Source organism: Haliaeetus albicilla, chromosome 2 (genome assembly GCF_947461875.1).
Source record: "Haliaeetus albicilla chromosome 2, bHalAlb1.1, whole genome shotgun sequence".
Taxonomy (NCBI): Eukaryota; Metazoa; Chordata; class Aves; order Accipitriformes; family Accipitridae; genus Haliaeetus; species Haliaeetus albicilla.
In genome coordinates this window covers 45,357,078-45,375,424 of record NC_091484.1, presented here as the reverse complement: position 1 = coordinate 45,375,424, position 18,347 = coordinate 45,357,078, and the positions used below count along the sequence as shown (strand labels likewise).

General features: G+C 41.1%; 1 protein-coding gene across 2 annotated transcripts in view; it reads right to left on the bottom strand.

Moving 5' to 3' along the window:
• Positions 1–18,347, bottom strand: part of RAPGEF5 (Rap guanine nucleotide exchange factor 5) — a 166,610-nt gene that overhangs the window by 37,641 nt on the left and 110,622 nt on the right. For both annotated transcript variants that reach the window (XM_069773507.1, XM_069773498.1), the window contains exon 12: positions 278–356. In XM_069773507.1, the coding sequence (XP_069629608.1) occupies positions 278–356 (79 nt within the window). The remainder of the gene's footprint in view (positions 1–277; positions 357–18,347) is intronic.

Here is an 18,347-nt window from a genome sequence, read left to right as displayed (position 1 = left end):
CATGCATTTCTTGGGATGTGATGCCAAAATCTCAGGTGCAGTCCACCTTCTAAGCATGCCATAGTAAATATTAGACAATTGTTCTCTTTTCTCACCATTTTTACAAGCAACATCAAAATAATCACCCGGGGTTGCATTTCAATAATATCATTATGCAAAGAGCAAAACTAATTATCCCAGGAGTGCAACTTGCTACATTTGATATAAGGCTTGACAATAGAAAAACCTAGGTGTAAGTGTGTGACCCCTGTTAATACAACACTTAATAAAAGGATATTGCCTCAGAAGTGCCTGGCACAAGTCATCAGTCGTCATGAAGACTGTGTACGTGAGAAGGAAGTCATCCAGGAGAGTTTCTGCAGAGGAAGACAAAAAAAGCCCAAGGTACAATACATTAGTGAGAGGAGGAAGAGAGTAACTACTCCTGTTAGTGTGCATGGCAGGAATAGGACCCCCTCCCCCCAAAAAATTCCAAAGAATACAGAATACATCTAACTTTAAGTTTCAAACAGTTAATAATATGTTGCCACTGCAGACATCTGACCCGTTATTTAACAAGCACATCCTCAGCTCTCAACCAACAAGCACAAATATGCACAAAATAAGCCACAGTTTGGGGATGAGTAAGAAAGAGACCTTATCACAAACACCACCTCCTGGTTGGCTCCGCTGCATGCAAAGCAACCTTTCCACCAGCTAAGTTGTTCTGAAAATTCAGAAGAAAATCTTTTAGTAATAGGAGAGAGAAAACTGCCATTGGCGTGTACTGTGATTAATATCTATGCACACTAGTTGAGAACGATTAAATAAATATATTAAAATCTTTAGCTGGTTAGTCTTGTCGGCATCACTGTAAGTGCTGAGAAGTTTTCTCTAAGGTTTACTTAATTACATTATGGAAGGCTTTTTTCTCCACCCCACCTGGTTTCTATCAGTGTTACAAAAATGGGCTGCAGGTACTTGCTAACAGACCATTTCTACCCACTGCAGTTGTAGCACCTCAGGTTGTCAGGATGAATGGCTAGTTTGGATCTTAGTGTAACTTTCTCATTCCTCATTCCCAGGCCACACTAGTTTTAGGATTTTTCCAAACCTTTACCGCACACAGCAGTGTGCTGGAAGGACTGCTCTAGGATGAAAGGGCTCAGGTGTAATCTTATGGTGGTCTTCAATAACCCAATGGCAGAGCAGAGATAAGACTGACACAGACTTTTCCTGGAGGTGTGCAGCAAAATTATATGGGGCAACCACCAGAGATTGCAACAAAGGAAAATCTGTCGAGGTACAAGTGATTTTTTTTTTTTTTCCTCTTGTGAGGATGGTTAACCACTGGGACAGGTTGCCTAGACAGACTGCAGAATCTCCAACATCAGGTATATTCAGGGCTTGCCTAGGCAAAGCTCTGAGCATCCTTGTCTTACTGGACCTGCTTCGAGCAGGGGTTCGACCAGATGCCTTCACAGATCCCTTCCAACTGAAATTATTCTACAATTCTTAAACATATTTGCTTCCAACTTTAGTAAACTACTCATATATGATGTGTGATCTAGGAATGAATTTGTATTTGGTTCACAAACAACAAAATCTTTAGTTTTCTGCAAACAGACAAGAGAACTATATTGGTCTTTTTAACTCCCAAAGACAAACATTTGTGGTTTTTTTGTTTTGTTTTTTCTTCCCCAAATGGAAAGATTTTCCTCAAGTTTTGAGGAGTTCCTGCTCACCGTATTTCTTTGAATTCCAGCAGATATACTATGTTCCCTTTAACAAGAAAACAGGTTTGCACCACTTGATTTATCAGATAAGAACAGGAATGGACAGAGGCTGAACAATAACAGAAGCAATTCTGGTTATATTGCAGAGCAAAAAACGCTTTACCAGTATAACTAGTTGTTATTAGTTAGTACCAATTATTCAGTTGTGATTTAAGTGGTGGATTTACAACTGCAAAGACTAAGGGCCAAACCAAACCCCACGTGAGAAAGATAAGGCTGAGCCCCGATTTCCATATCCTGGTTTTCTCACTATTTGTTTGCGACCTGTTCCAATCCAAGCTAGGGCTTGTGTACAAGTGTGCAAACTGAGAGCATCCCAGCAGCTTTTCATGCCAAGGCTGCAATTTCACAACAATTTGGACCAATTTCTGTTACAGCTGCCTTGGACCACCTTGTCAGTAAGTTATTGATCCCATAGCTGCAGTGCAGGATGGCAATAAGAATTCATCCATATATCATTCAAAGCCCAATATCATGTGGATATCACATTGATGGATAGCTAATGACATCCCACCCTGTGAGCATGGGATTCAAAATACCTCCATTGTCTTTAAAAAAAAAAAAAAAATAAAAAAATCTAGCTAGATCAATGCATTTAACACAGCTGGTCTAGAAATAGTCCTGATCTAAAGACGCATAGCTAAAACCCCTTGTATTCAGAAACAAAACAATTAAATTCTTTATATTTCACCAACATTGTTAAAAATGGTGGAAAGTATTATCTTTGCATAAGAAGAATATTTTGTCTCAGTAAATGAAAAGACATTGTGAACAGCTTGTTCTCTATCTGAAAGGTCATCTACTCATTCTGTTGCACATCTTTTGGATGATACAATGCAGCTATTAAAGTTGGAGGTTTCACAAACATTTAGTTGGAAACAGCTGATCTTGGAGTCAACCACCACATTTTAGTTCTTCACTAAACTATGTGACTGTGCAGTGATCCTCAAGAAGTCAGAGACATTTACAACAGATTATTTCCCCACCTTTCTACTCTGTACAGGTGGTATCTGAGTTTCAACAATACATAGCCATGTGTTCAGAAGAGAAATAAAGTACTAACTGAAGCAAAACTGCAGTGCTTATCAATGAACTTCTGCAATGGTTCAAAATAGCATGACTTCATCACACTAACTGGTGTTAAAATACCAACTTAAAAGTTTATTTTTATTACCTCATCATCTGTTTTCCAGATGTCTATCTTCAATTATTTCAGCATCCCAAAGTGTTGGGGTGGGAAGAAAGGCTGGTTTTGCTAAAATTTGAGGGGTTTTGCTTTTTTGCTTAATTTTTTTGCAAGAGCTATGCTACAGGTATTAGCAATACAATTCTCTTTAAAAAAAAAATTAGGGAAGGGAAGATTAAAATTGTATGTTTGTTCAGATAGCTTACAACTTTTTTAAGCCCTCTGTTCATCTCCCTCTGCATGTTCAACCATACATCCATCTATTCACAGTCTCTTGCTTCTAACCACCTTATCAAAACAAGGTATACCACTCGGCCAACTTAAAGTAGCACATATGTATACAAAGTCATTTCTTTTCCTTCTAAAAGCAGAGGAAATGCTAAGAAGAAGAAAAGTGCATAAATTATGATTCCCGTAGCTTGTATATAAGCTAGATCTCTTCAAACGGCCTCTGAGCTTGTTTAGAAATTTAAACCCTAAAGGAATGTTTTGAACAAAAAAAGTCTGGATTCTACATGTGGTCCATTAATAGCATCACTCATCCATTAAATTACTTTAACAAGTAAGCAATGAAAGTGCTTTTGCTAGATTAAATATCTATTACCAGACGTCACCTAAAGACTTCACAATAATATTCATATTTTAAAATGCCTGCACTAGCTTGTAGGTATTTCCCTGAAGTCCTACTGTTCACTGTAACTATCTTCTGTATTTTCTTCCTAAATGCACTCTAATTTAAAATCATTCCACAATGGTTTTTCATGCCATAGCAAGGACACAAAACCTGAGGGTATACTGATTCTTCAAAAAGAATTTGTTCAAAACAAACAATTGCACATTTCTCAGATACTTTTGGACATTAATACATGTCCACAAGTAATGATTTGCTGGTCTTAGCCTGCAAGCAGAAAAAAAGGCTAACCATGAGAGAATTTATTCACAGCAAATTATTCATTCTGTTACTAATGGCCGCTAAGAGCAGTAAATTTGCATGAGGAAGGGCTCTGAGTGTACAAGTTGGGCTGATAATTATGAACAGAAGTCTTTCTGGTTTTTTTCTGTTGAGTCACAGTTGATTTAAGAGTTAAAAAAAAAAGGCAATTCCAGTCACATCATTAATTATTTACAGTGCACCATACCCCCACTCAGAATGGCAGTGAAATGCATACCTCTGCTTTTAAATTTTACTCTGTGTCCCAGTTTCTGCATAAATTTGTGACCATCTTCTCCATTATTCCCACAGAAAAAGTTTTTCTAGTATTTGGAGCAAACGAGAATAAAATGCACAGTAATAGTTGGAAAAGAAAAGCTCTCATTGGAAGGGAAGTCTTTGTGCAAAAGCCTGTGATGCTGTGCTATTTTTTTAAATTTCTCTTCTTCATGAATTTTTTATTTAATCATTTTCTTCTAGCCATCAATCTAATTTTTCTTTGTTCCTTAAAATTTTCCTTTATTTGGCTAAGCAATTATTACAAAGTATGCAGTTAGCTTGCAGCTATGGAATATTTCATTTCAAAGACAATTTCAAGCATTTTAAAGCTTCATTAAGACATGCAACAGAACCAGCATGAGTTCAATGGGCTCCTGTTCTTGCAGCTCTTTGGGGGTAGCCTTAGGCAGTAATCTCACCACACCAAATGTGCGTGAGCACCATAGGCATAAAAATAATTAAAAAAGCAGGCCCTGTGCTTGTTTGTTATTAAATAATCAATTCACCCCAGCTTCTGCTGAGACAGTTTCTCATAGGCTGTGCGTGTCCCCTCCTTTCCCCAGGTGAAATAAGGCAGCGTGGACACCAGCTTTACTGGGAGCAGTTAGTACTGCTCTTCCCACCTTTCTGCGATGTACAAGTCCTTCTGCAAGATACATTCAGGGTGGCTGAGGAATGGAAAGAGCAGCATGTAGACACGGGATGTTCTCACACATGTGAATTACCCAGGGAATATTTGCTTTCAGCTGGTCATTAAAGGACCCAGCAATACGTCTACATGAGAAGTTGCAACTCTATTGCATGTAATAAGGTGATGACAGCCAACAGCAACAATGGTGTATTTGGTGGGGAAGAGGGATCTAGAGTCCCAGAGACAGTAAATGGTCATATATTTGGATAAACAACACATCATATATTCCCATGTACTTAAAGCCAGAGGATTCCCTGCTGCTTTCCATGTGCCCACCTACCTCTCTAACTAGATCATACCCTTTCTCTCCGAGAGGGCAACTCTACCATATTAACTCAATACAATGGCACAATTGTAAATGCCAGGACGGTAGAATGGGTTTCTCACATGGGTTTACACACCAAATTTGATTTTTCAATGGTTGCTTTTCCTCCTTCTCCACCCTCTTCTCCAGACAGGTTATCAATTACTAAGCCTTAGGCCAAAAATGAATAAAGATCTGTAGCGAAAAATCATGACGCAGGTTTAACAAATCAGGACAGGCAGTACAGTTCATGGTGTTGCCATGTCTAATACCTGTAAGCTCTTCTCAAACTTGAGCATTTTCTTAAACTACCGCAGTGGTACAAGGCATCAGTGGAGCAGTCTCACATTAATAACTTGTTACATAAACATGAAAAGAGACTTAATCTAAAAGGAAATGTCTTTGTCAGATGGAGTAAAAGTTAAATTCTTTTTATTAAATTAAATATATTTGAGGACAGTTTTTTAAAAGCAAATATTTCAGTTTAACTATCATGTAGAATGAGTAAAGAAGGAAAAGTAGGGAAATATTCCAGTGTTACAGATAGATACACCTCTCTAACTACACACCTAGCAATTTCTATGTCCACATATTATTTACTAGTATGCATGTGCACCAACCAGTGTCTTTAGACCATCACAGCTAAAACAATACTGTATACACATTTACATTACAAACATGTTCAATAGCTCAAACTGTATTCAGAATATACCTATTACTCTATTGCTAGTATTAGACACCTTGTCCAGCTAAGCCAGATATAATTATTCCTAATGCCAGCCGTGAGTCATTAATCCCTTTATACCACAAGAAGAGGTAACTTGAAGACAAATTCCAGTTTGTCCTGGTATTCTGATTACCCTGTTACATCCTGAATAGTTTTTGTTTTGCTGCTTCTCAATGGCTACCAACAAAAAAAAACAAAAACAAAAACCAACCAACCAACCAAACAAAAAAAAAAGGGTGAAAAATAAGCCAAACAAGTCCTCCCACTTTCAGTGACAAACTGTGACTGCTGAGATGACAAGCGCCATTCTCTTTTTCATATTAGACTTTACAGAGCAACTTTTCAGACCCTATTCTTCCCACTCTATAGCATTTCTGTTTCCATGTTCTTTCCTTTCCATTACATGCTTATTTAAATATTAAGAAAAAATAAAGCTATGCAAAACAAGGTGACAAACAGGATTTTAAATATGCAGTGCATCAATCTTTTTTCTTGTAATTACATGGTTTACAAAAGGTAACTTCCTCTATACAGATGAGTATAAACACATAGACTCTGCGCGTTTAGATTCTATATTCCTTTATCTGCAGACCATCTATGTCACGTCCTGTTAGTTGGGGAGAGGGTACTGAGAGTGAAATCTGTTAAACTGCAAAGAAAAACAAGTAATCTGTTGTTTTTTAAACTTATCACCATACTGAACCCAAATCTCTTCCACTTTCCACTGTACAAATCCATTGTGAATGGCTGTGCAAGAATTACAGAAAGATTTAAGGGTTTTTCAGGCTTGTATTCCACACTAAATCGGATTATAAGAAAATATAGATAAAGTACTGGAATGCAAGTCTTTTTCCACTTTATGCAAAGTAGCTATTCAGCTTTCTCCAAGGATTTGCTGGAGGAGGCCAAACCTGTATGGAGATTTTAAAAAAAAAAAAAAAAAAAGATTGCCTGAATGAACAAGCCACTGAAATTCACAGTTAACTCATAGGTTGTGGTTTTCACTATGAGTATGAGAGAATTAAACGGAGTAAAAGGATGAAAACTCATGTACTGAATTAAAAATATTACTTTCTATACTCTCTGCTTTCCAAGCTGAGGAAATGGCTAAATGCCCTTACTGCCTAATTTATGTTTCAGAAACATACCAAACAGAAAGACATCATAAGATCTTCTTCATCCTGAAGCATGTTAGAACCTGAGTAAAATGTACTGGTGGGCAGCACATAGGAACTCCAGCAGCGTGAAATGTGAATGGGGGCTACACACGCATTTTTCAAACATCAATGCAAACTCTGAGTTTGTGTGGTAATGACACCTCTCTGGTGTTTGGGGGGGGGCATTTTTTTGAGAAAGACAAAGACCCGAGGGAGAAATAAATGTATTTTAGACAACATATGACAAATTCTAAAACTCCTTAGCTATGCTATTTCCCATTTGTGATTATGGCAAAGATGATGGGATGACCATATGGTCAGCTCCTGACATCCCCTTATGCTAATACACTTATCAGTATTAGCCAGCATTCCAAATTTAAATTCACCAACAACTTCAAAATTTGCTCTCATTTACATTCACTGCACCATCCCTACCTTGCAGGACCAGCCACTTCTCTCTAACATTTAGTGAGGCTCATCTTCCAGAGTATATTTGGGGGGAAAAAAAACAAACAACAAAACCAACCGAATCCTTTGGGGTTTTTATCTTCCTGTGTATGACTGAAAAACTGGGCTCAATAATGCTAATGCACCTTGTGACTTCAAAGCACATACTGGAAATATTTTTTTTAAAGAAAATATTCACCGATAGGGTTAGCAACACCATAGCTGCTTGCTATGTCCTTGCATGTCCCACAATCATCGAGAAAAGCAGCCCTATGAGATAGGGTTACAGCTGGGCAAACAGACAGATGAGCTCTGTGTGCCAGAGTAAAATGGATGCTGATTACTTCTATTCTATAGGGAACAGACATTTTTTGCTATTTTAAATATTCACTCGCTGAGTTCAAATTAAACTAAATGAGGGCTACAGCAAAGCATTTTCAAGTTTTTCAGCCTCTCGGTGCTGAAAGCTCTTAAGCTTGATAAATTCTTGTCACCCCTTTTACTCCTTTCTGTAAAATGTGAAAAATTATAATCACACCTCAAGGCAGACACTGCTACATGTAAATTTTTTGCATGTTTTGGTTCAAATAATACTATGCAATGCCCTGAAACCTTTCAGCAATACAAATGCATGTCCAGAGACTTGTAGCTGTAATCAGAAAATTGCTTGTTCTGCAGAAACTGAAAAACGATTTGAGGGCAATTCTTTTCAAAGATAGGCGTTTCTCAATAATCTGTAATTCCACAGCAATTCACTACAAATGTCAGGATGTCTCCAAGTACAAACAGTAAATGCAAATCACTTTCATTACTATCTGATCTAGCAAGATACTGCTCATGTCTGAGAGGGTGGTGAGTGGTCCCAGATCTCCCTTGCGTTCAGCAGATGGCAATGGCACTCAGGACCTTGCAGGATTAGCCCTTAATTCAAAATCAAATCCTCTAATAATGCTATGCCACCATAGACACAGCATGAAGCAAAAAATGAAAATTATGTTGAGAAAGAAAGGTCAATGGAAAAAAGAACATCAATATATAATTTGCTGCTAATGTATTAAAACAATTATAGTAGTTATGTCATCTAACCACTGAAGCACTGAGAAATCAATGCACAAAGGAATAAAGAGCAAGCCATTTATTTCTGGCATTAGGTTAGAAAAAGAAAATACATAAGGGCAAGATATTTAACCTGTACAACCAGATTTTTTATTAGACCACAGAAGTCAGAACTAGGAATAATTTCTAAGGTCATCTCCCAGAAATTTCTGGCAGTATTTTAACATCTGCAGAATGAATCAAACACATTCTGTCTGGTAAGGTCAAAGATCCTCCTAAAGTTGCATTCCAGTTGCTGCTATCACATGTATTGGAGCAGTTTCATATTTTGTTTGAGGGACGAAAAGCCCTGAAACCACAGGCAGAGAGCAAATGTCAAACTTGTCTAGCTTTAATGAGGCACTAATTTTTCCACATAGAAATCTGAAGCTCTTTTTTTTCCCCCCAGGTAGGAGGGAGCCCTGGTGATTAATGTGCAGCTATAATGGCCGGGGTTATTTGAAATGATTAGACAAATCCACTACGCCTTATACATTTCGAAGTATTAGAAATATTGCCTATAGCAGTCACCCTAAGACACTGCTACTTTTTGTTAAAAAAAGCCTTGACTACCGCAACTAAAACACTCAAGCTTTCCCTGCAGTGAAACTTCATTTGACAGTTAGCCGAGGTATTTTAACGCACGTGCGAAGTCCTCACACGAGCCTCGCTGGGGAAGGCAGCCAGTCCTTGTTCCCACCAGGCATCTCCCAAAGTACTTTAGGAGAAAAACCCATCCTCTCTTTCCATCAGTTGTTTAAAATAAGCCAGCCAGGCTAGGACAGCCTGGAGCAGCAGGATGGAGGATAAAAGATTTAATGGTTCTCTTTCATCTCTCTGCGCAGGGTCCAGCTGCCTTATGGGGCAGAAGAGATGGGCGGCAGCAGTAAGAGGGCAGCGTGCTGCTGGTCTGCCCCACGGGTTTCACCTTCAGCACGCACCCTGCCTGGCACCCTGCTCAGGCGTCTCTCTGTGGAAGCTGTATCAGCAAGTGCAAGGCAAGTTTCTACTTTTCCGCTTCTGTCTTGCACCTGGACTTCTCTGCATCCCCGCCACCACCCTCTTCTCCAGGCACCCAAAGAGATGCAATGCCCTCCGGCTCGGACCCCTCAATGACACGACTTCCAGCTGCCCCCCAGAGCTGTCACTGCCTCAGCAGGGCCGGCGTGACCTTTTGTTGCCTGGTGGCAGCACAGCTGTGGCACGCAGCCAGCCTCCAGCGACAGACAGCAGTGCGCAAAAAGGGGCTGCATCACCTGCCCCCCCCCGCCACCGCAAGCCTGGTCCCACCAAGTGGGTGTTTTGAGGCGCTCATGGCTGCTCAAGCCTTTTCCCAGGTCCACCAGCTCAGCAGACGTTTGAGTCTAAAGGGAACTTTAAAACCAGATATTCGACTTTCAGAAAGTTAATATAAAGGAAGAGGTACTTAATCTTTATTCTTTTCATCTCTGCTGTCCAACACTCGTGTGGCATTGAAGGAGAACCAAGTTTCAAGTTCAGCGTGTCTTTCTCATCGCTGAATTGGAAAATCTACTCTGAGGAAACCGTAATCTTGAAATCTAATATTATATATAAATATAAAAGTATCAGTGCATCTTCAAAAAAAACATTGTCAGCTCTTCATTTCTCGGTCTTCAACTTGCGATACTTTAAAAGAGCCTACTTTTCAGTGACATTTCTGAGAACGTGAACCCAAATTTTCTGTGTACAACCCCAAAATAACATATATATATATAAAATACATAAAAATATATATTAAAAAAAATATATAAAATCTTGATTGGAATTATTTTCAAGTAAGTTAAGACTATTAGCCCCCAAAAGTTTTAACTTCAGTATCTAATGACAGGCTCCAAAATCCACTGTATTTGGACAATATATAGTCCAGCAGATTACGATGACTACAGTACAGTGACCAGAATACTTTCCATACTGGTACATAATATGGATAAAGGACAGGTCAAACTACAATGGCAATGCCACATCTAAAGCTCTGCAGGTCAGGTGCAATGCCGTGACTTCAGTGTGTAGTGTTATCACCATCATCTGCTGCTAACTGCTTTCCATACCAACCAGAGGGATAGGTCCCTTAGGGGAGCAGAAATGTACAGATCTGCACTGTGTATTTTTAGAAGTGTTTAGCAAGAAGCTTTGATCTATTATTTTCCTCCTACAAAGCAGCAAGGAGAAATTTCTTTGTGCTTCGGCCTGGGGAAGGAGATATAAGAAGAATCTTGTTTGCCCCTGGGAACCAAATTACCATAAATATGCTAAGCAGTGCAAGCTCCCCAACATGTGGCACTGGAGCATGTGCAGTAAACATCACAGTGTCTCTTCAGGGAAGCCTAGCACGACAAAGCCCCCACTGGCAAAACGCTCCTGGCTTCTGTAGATTTGGCAGAACAGCCTACAAAGGGAATGATGGCATTTTCATCCGAGCAAGTACTGTTGGATTTGGTCCAAATCTCTGCATAAGATGGCAACAACATGCACTAGACTAATGTACAGACCAGGCGCTTCTTCCAGCACATGAAAGAGCAATGCATTGGGTCAAGTGGTGGGACATTTTTGGTGTAATGGGTTGCACAGATTAGGTTAGGGTCTTGCACATGCAGCTCTGGCCCACTGTCATGCAACCTCAAAAGCAACTCACTTGCCAACACCTGATAAATGGAGGCAAAAGGCCCAGCAAAGGTGCTGCATGGCTGTGATGTGTTAGAGGCTCTGCTGGGCAGGGGGCAAGGAGGAGGAGGGAACACATCTTGCAAACCCCATAGGAGACCCAGACAGGCATTAGCATGCTGCAATGTCACTGCACCACTGAAGGATGCCACTTCCAGCATTTTGCCCCAGTGTGTACAATACTTCAGGCTGACGGTCACCTCAGATAGATACCTCTGAAATAACTTATGCAATATCTAAATACCTACAACGCACAGCAGAGACCTCCTTATACTGGGATGGGGATAGCAGGAGGGACATGACACCGAAAAGAACCCAAAAACCAAACAGGGCCATACTTGCATCTTGCATTTCTACACCTGCCTTCCTCCCTGCTCCCTGGAGAAGGGAAGCACAGCTTCACAGCATAAAACCAGAACAAGAAGGGTCAGAGCACTTGTAAGGCAGCTGCATTTTGCTTTCCCCATGTGGTGAATGGGCTCCAAAAAAACCTGATGAGTTTCATGATGGTGGTGTTAAAACACAATGTTACATTAATTGTAGACTTATTTACATTATATATGTCCTTTAAATTATGAACCTGAAATTGTACTTGCTATGCTGAGACACCAAATCATTCCAGTGACAGGTTAACATGTAATTAAAGACAGCTTTTCTCCTCATTATTACAACTTAATGGAAGACAGCAATAAAAAATGCCTTGTACATAGTCCATGTATGTATTAAGAACATCTAACAACTTCAAACTATCAGGTTTGTCAGTACAACCCTGTACTGACAGCAGAATGAAAGGCATAACAAAGGCTCTTGCTTGCACAGTTTAAAGATCATACAGGAGAACAGACATTATCCGGAGTTCAGCTGCTTGTGAGTATTAAAATACCTGCAAGGGCATATTTCCCTGTGGCAGCAGAACTGTGTTCTTATGCAAGCACCTTCTGGTGCTTGCAATACACAGTAGTTCAATGTTACACTTTTGTGAAAGAACACCTTTGTTTTGACAATTTTCAACCTATTTTCACTCATCGGGAAGCTCAGTGTTACATCCTTGGTTCAGCTGCACCATAATTACTCAGGGATTTTATCTATCTGACGGCCTCACTTATTTCAGTTACATAAAGTGGAGCTATTAAGCAATTACTGGATAAAAGCCCAGTGGGGTAATTTTCTGAAGGTGTATATTCATTTTTGCCATTATTTCAGATTTTTAGCACTGTTTACTGATTTAGTCACAAAAAAATATATGCAGAATACGACTCTCAGATAGGCATAACTTGGGACTTGTATAGTCCAGCTTTCTTCTTTTGTATCTTTCTTTTCCAAGTCCTATGAGATACTGTATGTTTCATGCACACATTGGAAAGCATCTAATGCAAGAGATGCATTCTGTATATTGTAGAAATTGTTTGTTCAGGTTCTACCCCTTCATCAACACTGCCAGCTGTTCCTTGGACTTCGACAGGGCACAGAAGAATCTCCTTGGCTGAGACGTGCAGAAAGGTAGGGTTTACAAGCGTACATGAATCCGATGCAGTGTTTAGGATAAAGGCAGAAATCACGAACTGCAGTAACAGATAGGATACTGCAATAAACTGGGCCTCTTGGCTCATCTGCTCCATGACCGTGTTTCACTACTACACATAACAACATCTGGCCATGACTAGCACTTGCTGCCATCTTTCATTTCTATAGCTCTTTTTGGCCATAAGTGCCAGCACAGTTTTTATAAAACGAGCTTTATTTTTCCAGTGTACAGAGAAAGGGAGGCAGACACGAGCTCAGCAGAGGCAGGAGGTACCTGCCAAGGCTGAGAGTACAAACCCGGTGTCCTCGCTCCCGTTCTGCTCATCCCTCCGCAACGTAGACAGACAATACCAGTGCATTTGGCCTCCTGCCAGTGAGGCCAACACCACCAAATGTGAGATTCAGATGGTTATCCCACTGCAAATCACCTTTCCCTATCAAATTTCCAAACCCTCTTCACATTAAATAGGCTGACAACTGCATACTTTCTACTTCCCTTCAGCATTTCTTCTTTTTCTTTCTTGCTCCCCAAAGGAAAACGGCTTTTGCAACTGTACTGTCTGTCAGTCTTACTCTCCCTTATTCCTGTAACCTTTGAATCTGTCAACAAATTTCAATGAAATTTAAGACAGGGCAGCAAATTCTCAAAGACACTATGTTCCTATAAGTAATGGGAGTAAGTGCATCTGTGGAAGAGAGAGACAAATTATTGTCTCGCTGAAGTAAAGCCTGCCATTAAGCACAGCTATGTCTGTAGACATAAAATAACTCAGCTAAAGGAGATGTAGTGATAGTATCTCAAGCTGCCGCTGGTAGGACTGGGGTTTTTTTGATTAAAAGATACAATCTCAAACGCTGGGACTACTAGCATCACTGAGATACCCTCTGTATTTAAAATACTGCAAACTGTGTCCATACCCAGTTTCTCTAACAAGGCTTCCCATCACTGCTGTTCCCATCTCTCTGCTCCACCAGGTTGCTGGGTCTTCTCTTGGTGACCCCTATAAATTGCCAGGGCAGACCACTGTGTTTTACTTTGTGTTTGCATAGCACCAGTCACAGCCATTGTGGCTTCTGAATGCCTGTATATATGCAAAATGGTAACTCATTATCTTTCTGCATTTGTTTCTGCAAATAATGTTTGGGGGTTTTTTTTTCATTAAACAGCTTTGCTTATTCAGTTAGTCATTAAGGCCAATTATAAAAACTAATTTTTAAATTTTTTCTTACTAAGAAGCAGTATCCTTTCTATATCATCCCTGGCTAGTCTATGGAAAATCTTCAATTAACATGATGACAGTCTCAGACTGCAATCACTTGTCCATGGCTGCAGCCCGGTAGACACTTCTGCTAGATGTAACACTACCTATAGCTTCTTGCAGGTTACAAAATAGTGAGCATGTATTTATTTTTACTAAAGAGTGCCTGTCAGAGGAGGTAGCAAAGCATCTCAAAGAAAGACTCTGAGGATTATGTACCACTCCTCAGCTAGCTAAATACTTCCTATGTAAGAACATATATTTAAAAGCAATTTTCCAAATCAGTTTTTAGAAACACATCACCGATTACAGTAAATATATAGGAGCTGGAATCAATTCCATTAGGAGCGGCTGTTTTAAAGACACAGCAGCCCACATCCCAGAAGGACAATGAAGTATAATATGCAAGCTCATTTAATCACTGTATCCAATTACAAGGAGGAATAAATCATCACACACATGCCTATGTCTGAATTTTAAAAAGTAAATAAATCATGAATAGTCAAGCCAAATGTTGTGAATCTCTGGATTCACAGATTAGTAGGGGAAGTGGTGCATTCACTTCCCATTTGAAATGAGAGTATCCAAAAACTATTAACAACATCTAATTATTTTAAAATAAATACAAAGGCTGCCTTTTTTTTTGTTCAGTTTGGAGCTTGATCATACAGAGCTGCCATCCTCTGCAGCAGGGAACACAAAATCCTGACAGTGACCTCAGTGGAGCTTGTATATGGTCTAATGACAGACTTTCCTAGTCTCTCTGCCCAAATTCATACCCAGGACTCCCCTAAGCACAGGGGTTCAGAAGAGGAGCTGGCCTTCCTGCTAACACTACAAATAGCAGCACTTTGGGCAACTGCTCCTGCCCTTTGCTGTAAACTCCCTCATCCCAGACCTACATGACCATACCCTCTAGGAGGATCTGAATGCTCTCCATTTGTCAAGAACACCCAATACATCAGTTTCTTGCAAAGCTGATGGCATTTTCTTGTTTTTCAGACACTTTTAGCAAACTGTTATTAAAGATTTATCATTCTTTGTAATCAAGAACATAGTTGTAACTTCCCAAATTGCATCTCGCTAACCTTGATTCCCTGAACAAATTTCCAGTCCTTTAAACTGAGATGTTAAATCAAATACCCTATGGCCCCTCTGCATGTCAAAACCCTCACCCGAGTAGGGAGATCAGATTCTCGTTTATACTAACACAACCTATATACACACATCAAAGAAAAAAAACTGTTCAAAATATTTACGTAAGTGGCACAAGCAACTGGTAAGATGTGCCAAAACTTTTGCCTAGAGAGAAGGGCCATCACACTGGAGCCTGTAACAAAATTTGCCTCAACCCAGTGAAACCTGTCCTGGTTTCAGCTGGGATACAGTTAATTGTCTTCTTAGCTGGTATAATGCTATGTTTTGGGTTCTGTATAAGAAGAATGTCGATAACACACTGATGTTTTCAGTTGTTGCTAAGTAATGTTTAGACTAAGTCAAGGATTTTTCAGCTTCTCATGCCCAGCCTGCAGAAATGCTGCAGGAGCACAAGAAGTTGGGAGGGGACACAGCCAGGGCAGCTGACCCAAACTGGCCAAAGGGGTATTCCATACCATGTGATGTCATGTCCAGTACATAAATGGGGGCGGGGGGGAGGGGCTGGGGGGGATCGCTGCTCGGGAACTACCTGGGCATCGGTCAGCAGGTGGTGAGCAATTGCATTGTGCATCACTTGTACGTTCCTATCCTTTTATTATTACTATTTTCATTTTAATATTGTTATAATTATCATTATTAGTTTCTTCCTTTCTGTTCTGTTAAACTGTTCTTATCTCAGTCCACAAGTTTTACTTCTCTTCCCGATTCTCTCCCCCATCCCACTGGGTGGGGGGAAAACGAGCAAGCGGCTGCATGGTGCTTAGTTGCTGGCTGGGGTTAAACCACAACATACCACACCAGGATAGACCTCAGGAAAATGCTTTCTTGCTGCTTTGCAATGGAAGAGAAATATTCAGGAGAGTACTGAACGTCTGGGGAACACATGGGAGAAGCCCAGCTTCAGCTGGCAGACACCCTCCCCTGCCTGCAGGTTTAGACGTAGCTTGCCCCACACGCCCAGGTTTCCCAACGGACCACATCCCAAAATCTCTACGTGTGTGCTCTGGGGCTTCTGCCCACAGCAAACCTCAGGGGTCCAGGAGGCCCCACGATGGCAATGGCTCCCCACGCTCTCTCCCCGCCTTGGGGAAGGGCTCCCTCCACCCAGCAGCCTCACTGGGCAGAGCACGCAGCCCCAGCACAGATGCCATCTTCAAAGCGTTTGCAAGCTGCGTGTGGCCCAAGAGCCCTACGCTGCTGTCACAAGGAGGGGACAGCGAGGAGCCCGCAGCACGGCCAGGGCCGCTTCCTTGCAGTCAGGCTGGGCTCCAGCAGGCCAGAGGTCTGCGTCTGTTTGCCCGTCCTAAGAATTACTCAGCCGCCCCTATGCAGGCTCCTTGTTCATGCCCGTGCCGCTGAAGGTGGAGGTGAGGAGGCGTTCCACCTGCCGGGAAGTGGGGTGCGTGTGCGTGTGCTGAATTTCTAAAGCACCCAGTTGCCGCCTCCCTGAAACTGCTCGCTGGCACATACCAGGACGGCAATTTTCCACCTGCCCGTTACAGAGTTGTCTCTACAGGCAGCAACGCAACAGTAAGAGGAGAAGCTGTAGTCATCTTAACAGGCGAAATGTTTGCATTTGCCTGTCGTTGGCGGTTTCCATGTTTTGGGGCAACGCTGCACGTTCACTGCTGCTTTAAGACTTTGAATGAAAACCCCTTGACAACAGGGATCTGACAAATGCTATTTGTTTGTGGTTGTTTTTCGCTGTTGTTTGTTTGCTTCCAGCTTGTGGCTGTGCATCCCCCATGATGTACTAACAGTAACGACAAACAAAATCCCATGGACAAGGCTCCTATCGTGGCAGGGAATGAAAACCAACAAGGGTTTCATTATTTTATTGATGCCAGGGCTCTGAATTCATGACTGGGAAAGAACAAAACCCCTATCTGGCTTTCTGGTTTTGGCTGCAGTGGTTCCTAGAGAGAGGTCAACCAGCCCTAAATCCTAAGAAATGGGGGTGGGGAGGGTTAAAGAAAGGCTGCTTGGGGAGTCAGTAGAGCCTTGTGGGCAGGAGGAAGAGGAGGGATAATGGCAGGAGGGGGATGCAGGGTGCAGAAGAAAAAGGAAAGAAATTGAAAAGCAATAGAAAGTGAGGTATAAAAGCCTCTAGCAGTCCCAGGTCAGACAGCATGATTTCTCCATGATTACATCCCTGATTCTGGCAATTTCTATCTCCATCAAAACCCAAGTTCAAGCAAAGGAATAAAATCACAATTCATCCCAAATGCTGTCACAAGAAAGCCTAAGTTTTTTATTATTAGCTTCCATCAAAATTAGATCCATCAATGCTGTCACTTTATTTACATTGATCTATTTTCCTCGTCCTCCCACCCCAGAATGTTTCTGCGCTCAGTGTCCTTGAAAACAAGCCATCACATTTTCACTTCAGAGAAACAGTACTGATTTGGTTTCGGAAGGATCTCACAAGCATTTCTGAACTGAGACAAGGTCATCTCATGATCTCAGCCTGGCTCAGGAGATGGTGATGTGAGCTGCACATCCCACAGGTACAACTCACATCGGTATTTTTCACCTTGTCTAAAAGATGGGACAAGCAATTTACTTTATTACAGTAACTGATGCTATTGCGAAAAGCTCTTTCTGCCAGAACCAGCTATACTCCAGGAGGGTTACTGACATCTCACGAGAAACGTTTGGCTGTCAAAGTGCTGTAATTCTACTCCTATTTCAATCTCTGAAAGGATCAAAATTGACTTTAAGAAAACAAGCCGATTTGTCTCCAGTGCCAACCACATAGACTCTCCTAAAAGGTGTTATGTACCCCAACTGATATCATACCGGATCAAGCCTTTCCTTCTAAAAAAGCAACACCAATTTAAAGCCTGCATTATGAGCTTACCAACTGCAGTTAATGCAAGAAGCTTCTGAATTTATGCCAAGCGCATTCTGCTCCATCATCTCCTTTTTAGACAGGCCCCTCTACTCTCACAAAAGTATTCTTACTACAGCCATCTATTCCTACATCCAACAGCCGATCTTCTGACTTGCCCACTAAAATCAAAACCTAGCAACGTAACACAAACCACAGCAGAATCCTCCGCCAACCTCATCCAGCACACAGCAAATCTGGCCTTCAGTAGCTGCTGCCACAGCTGCTCTTTCCCCTCTTTT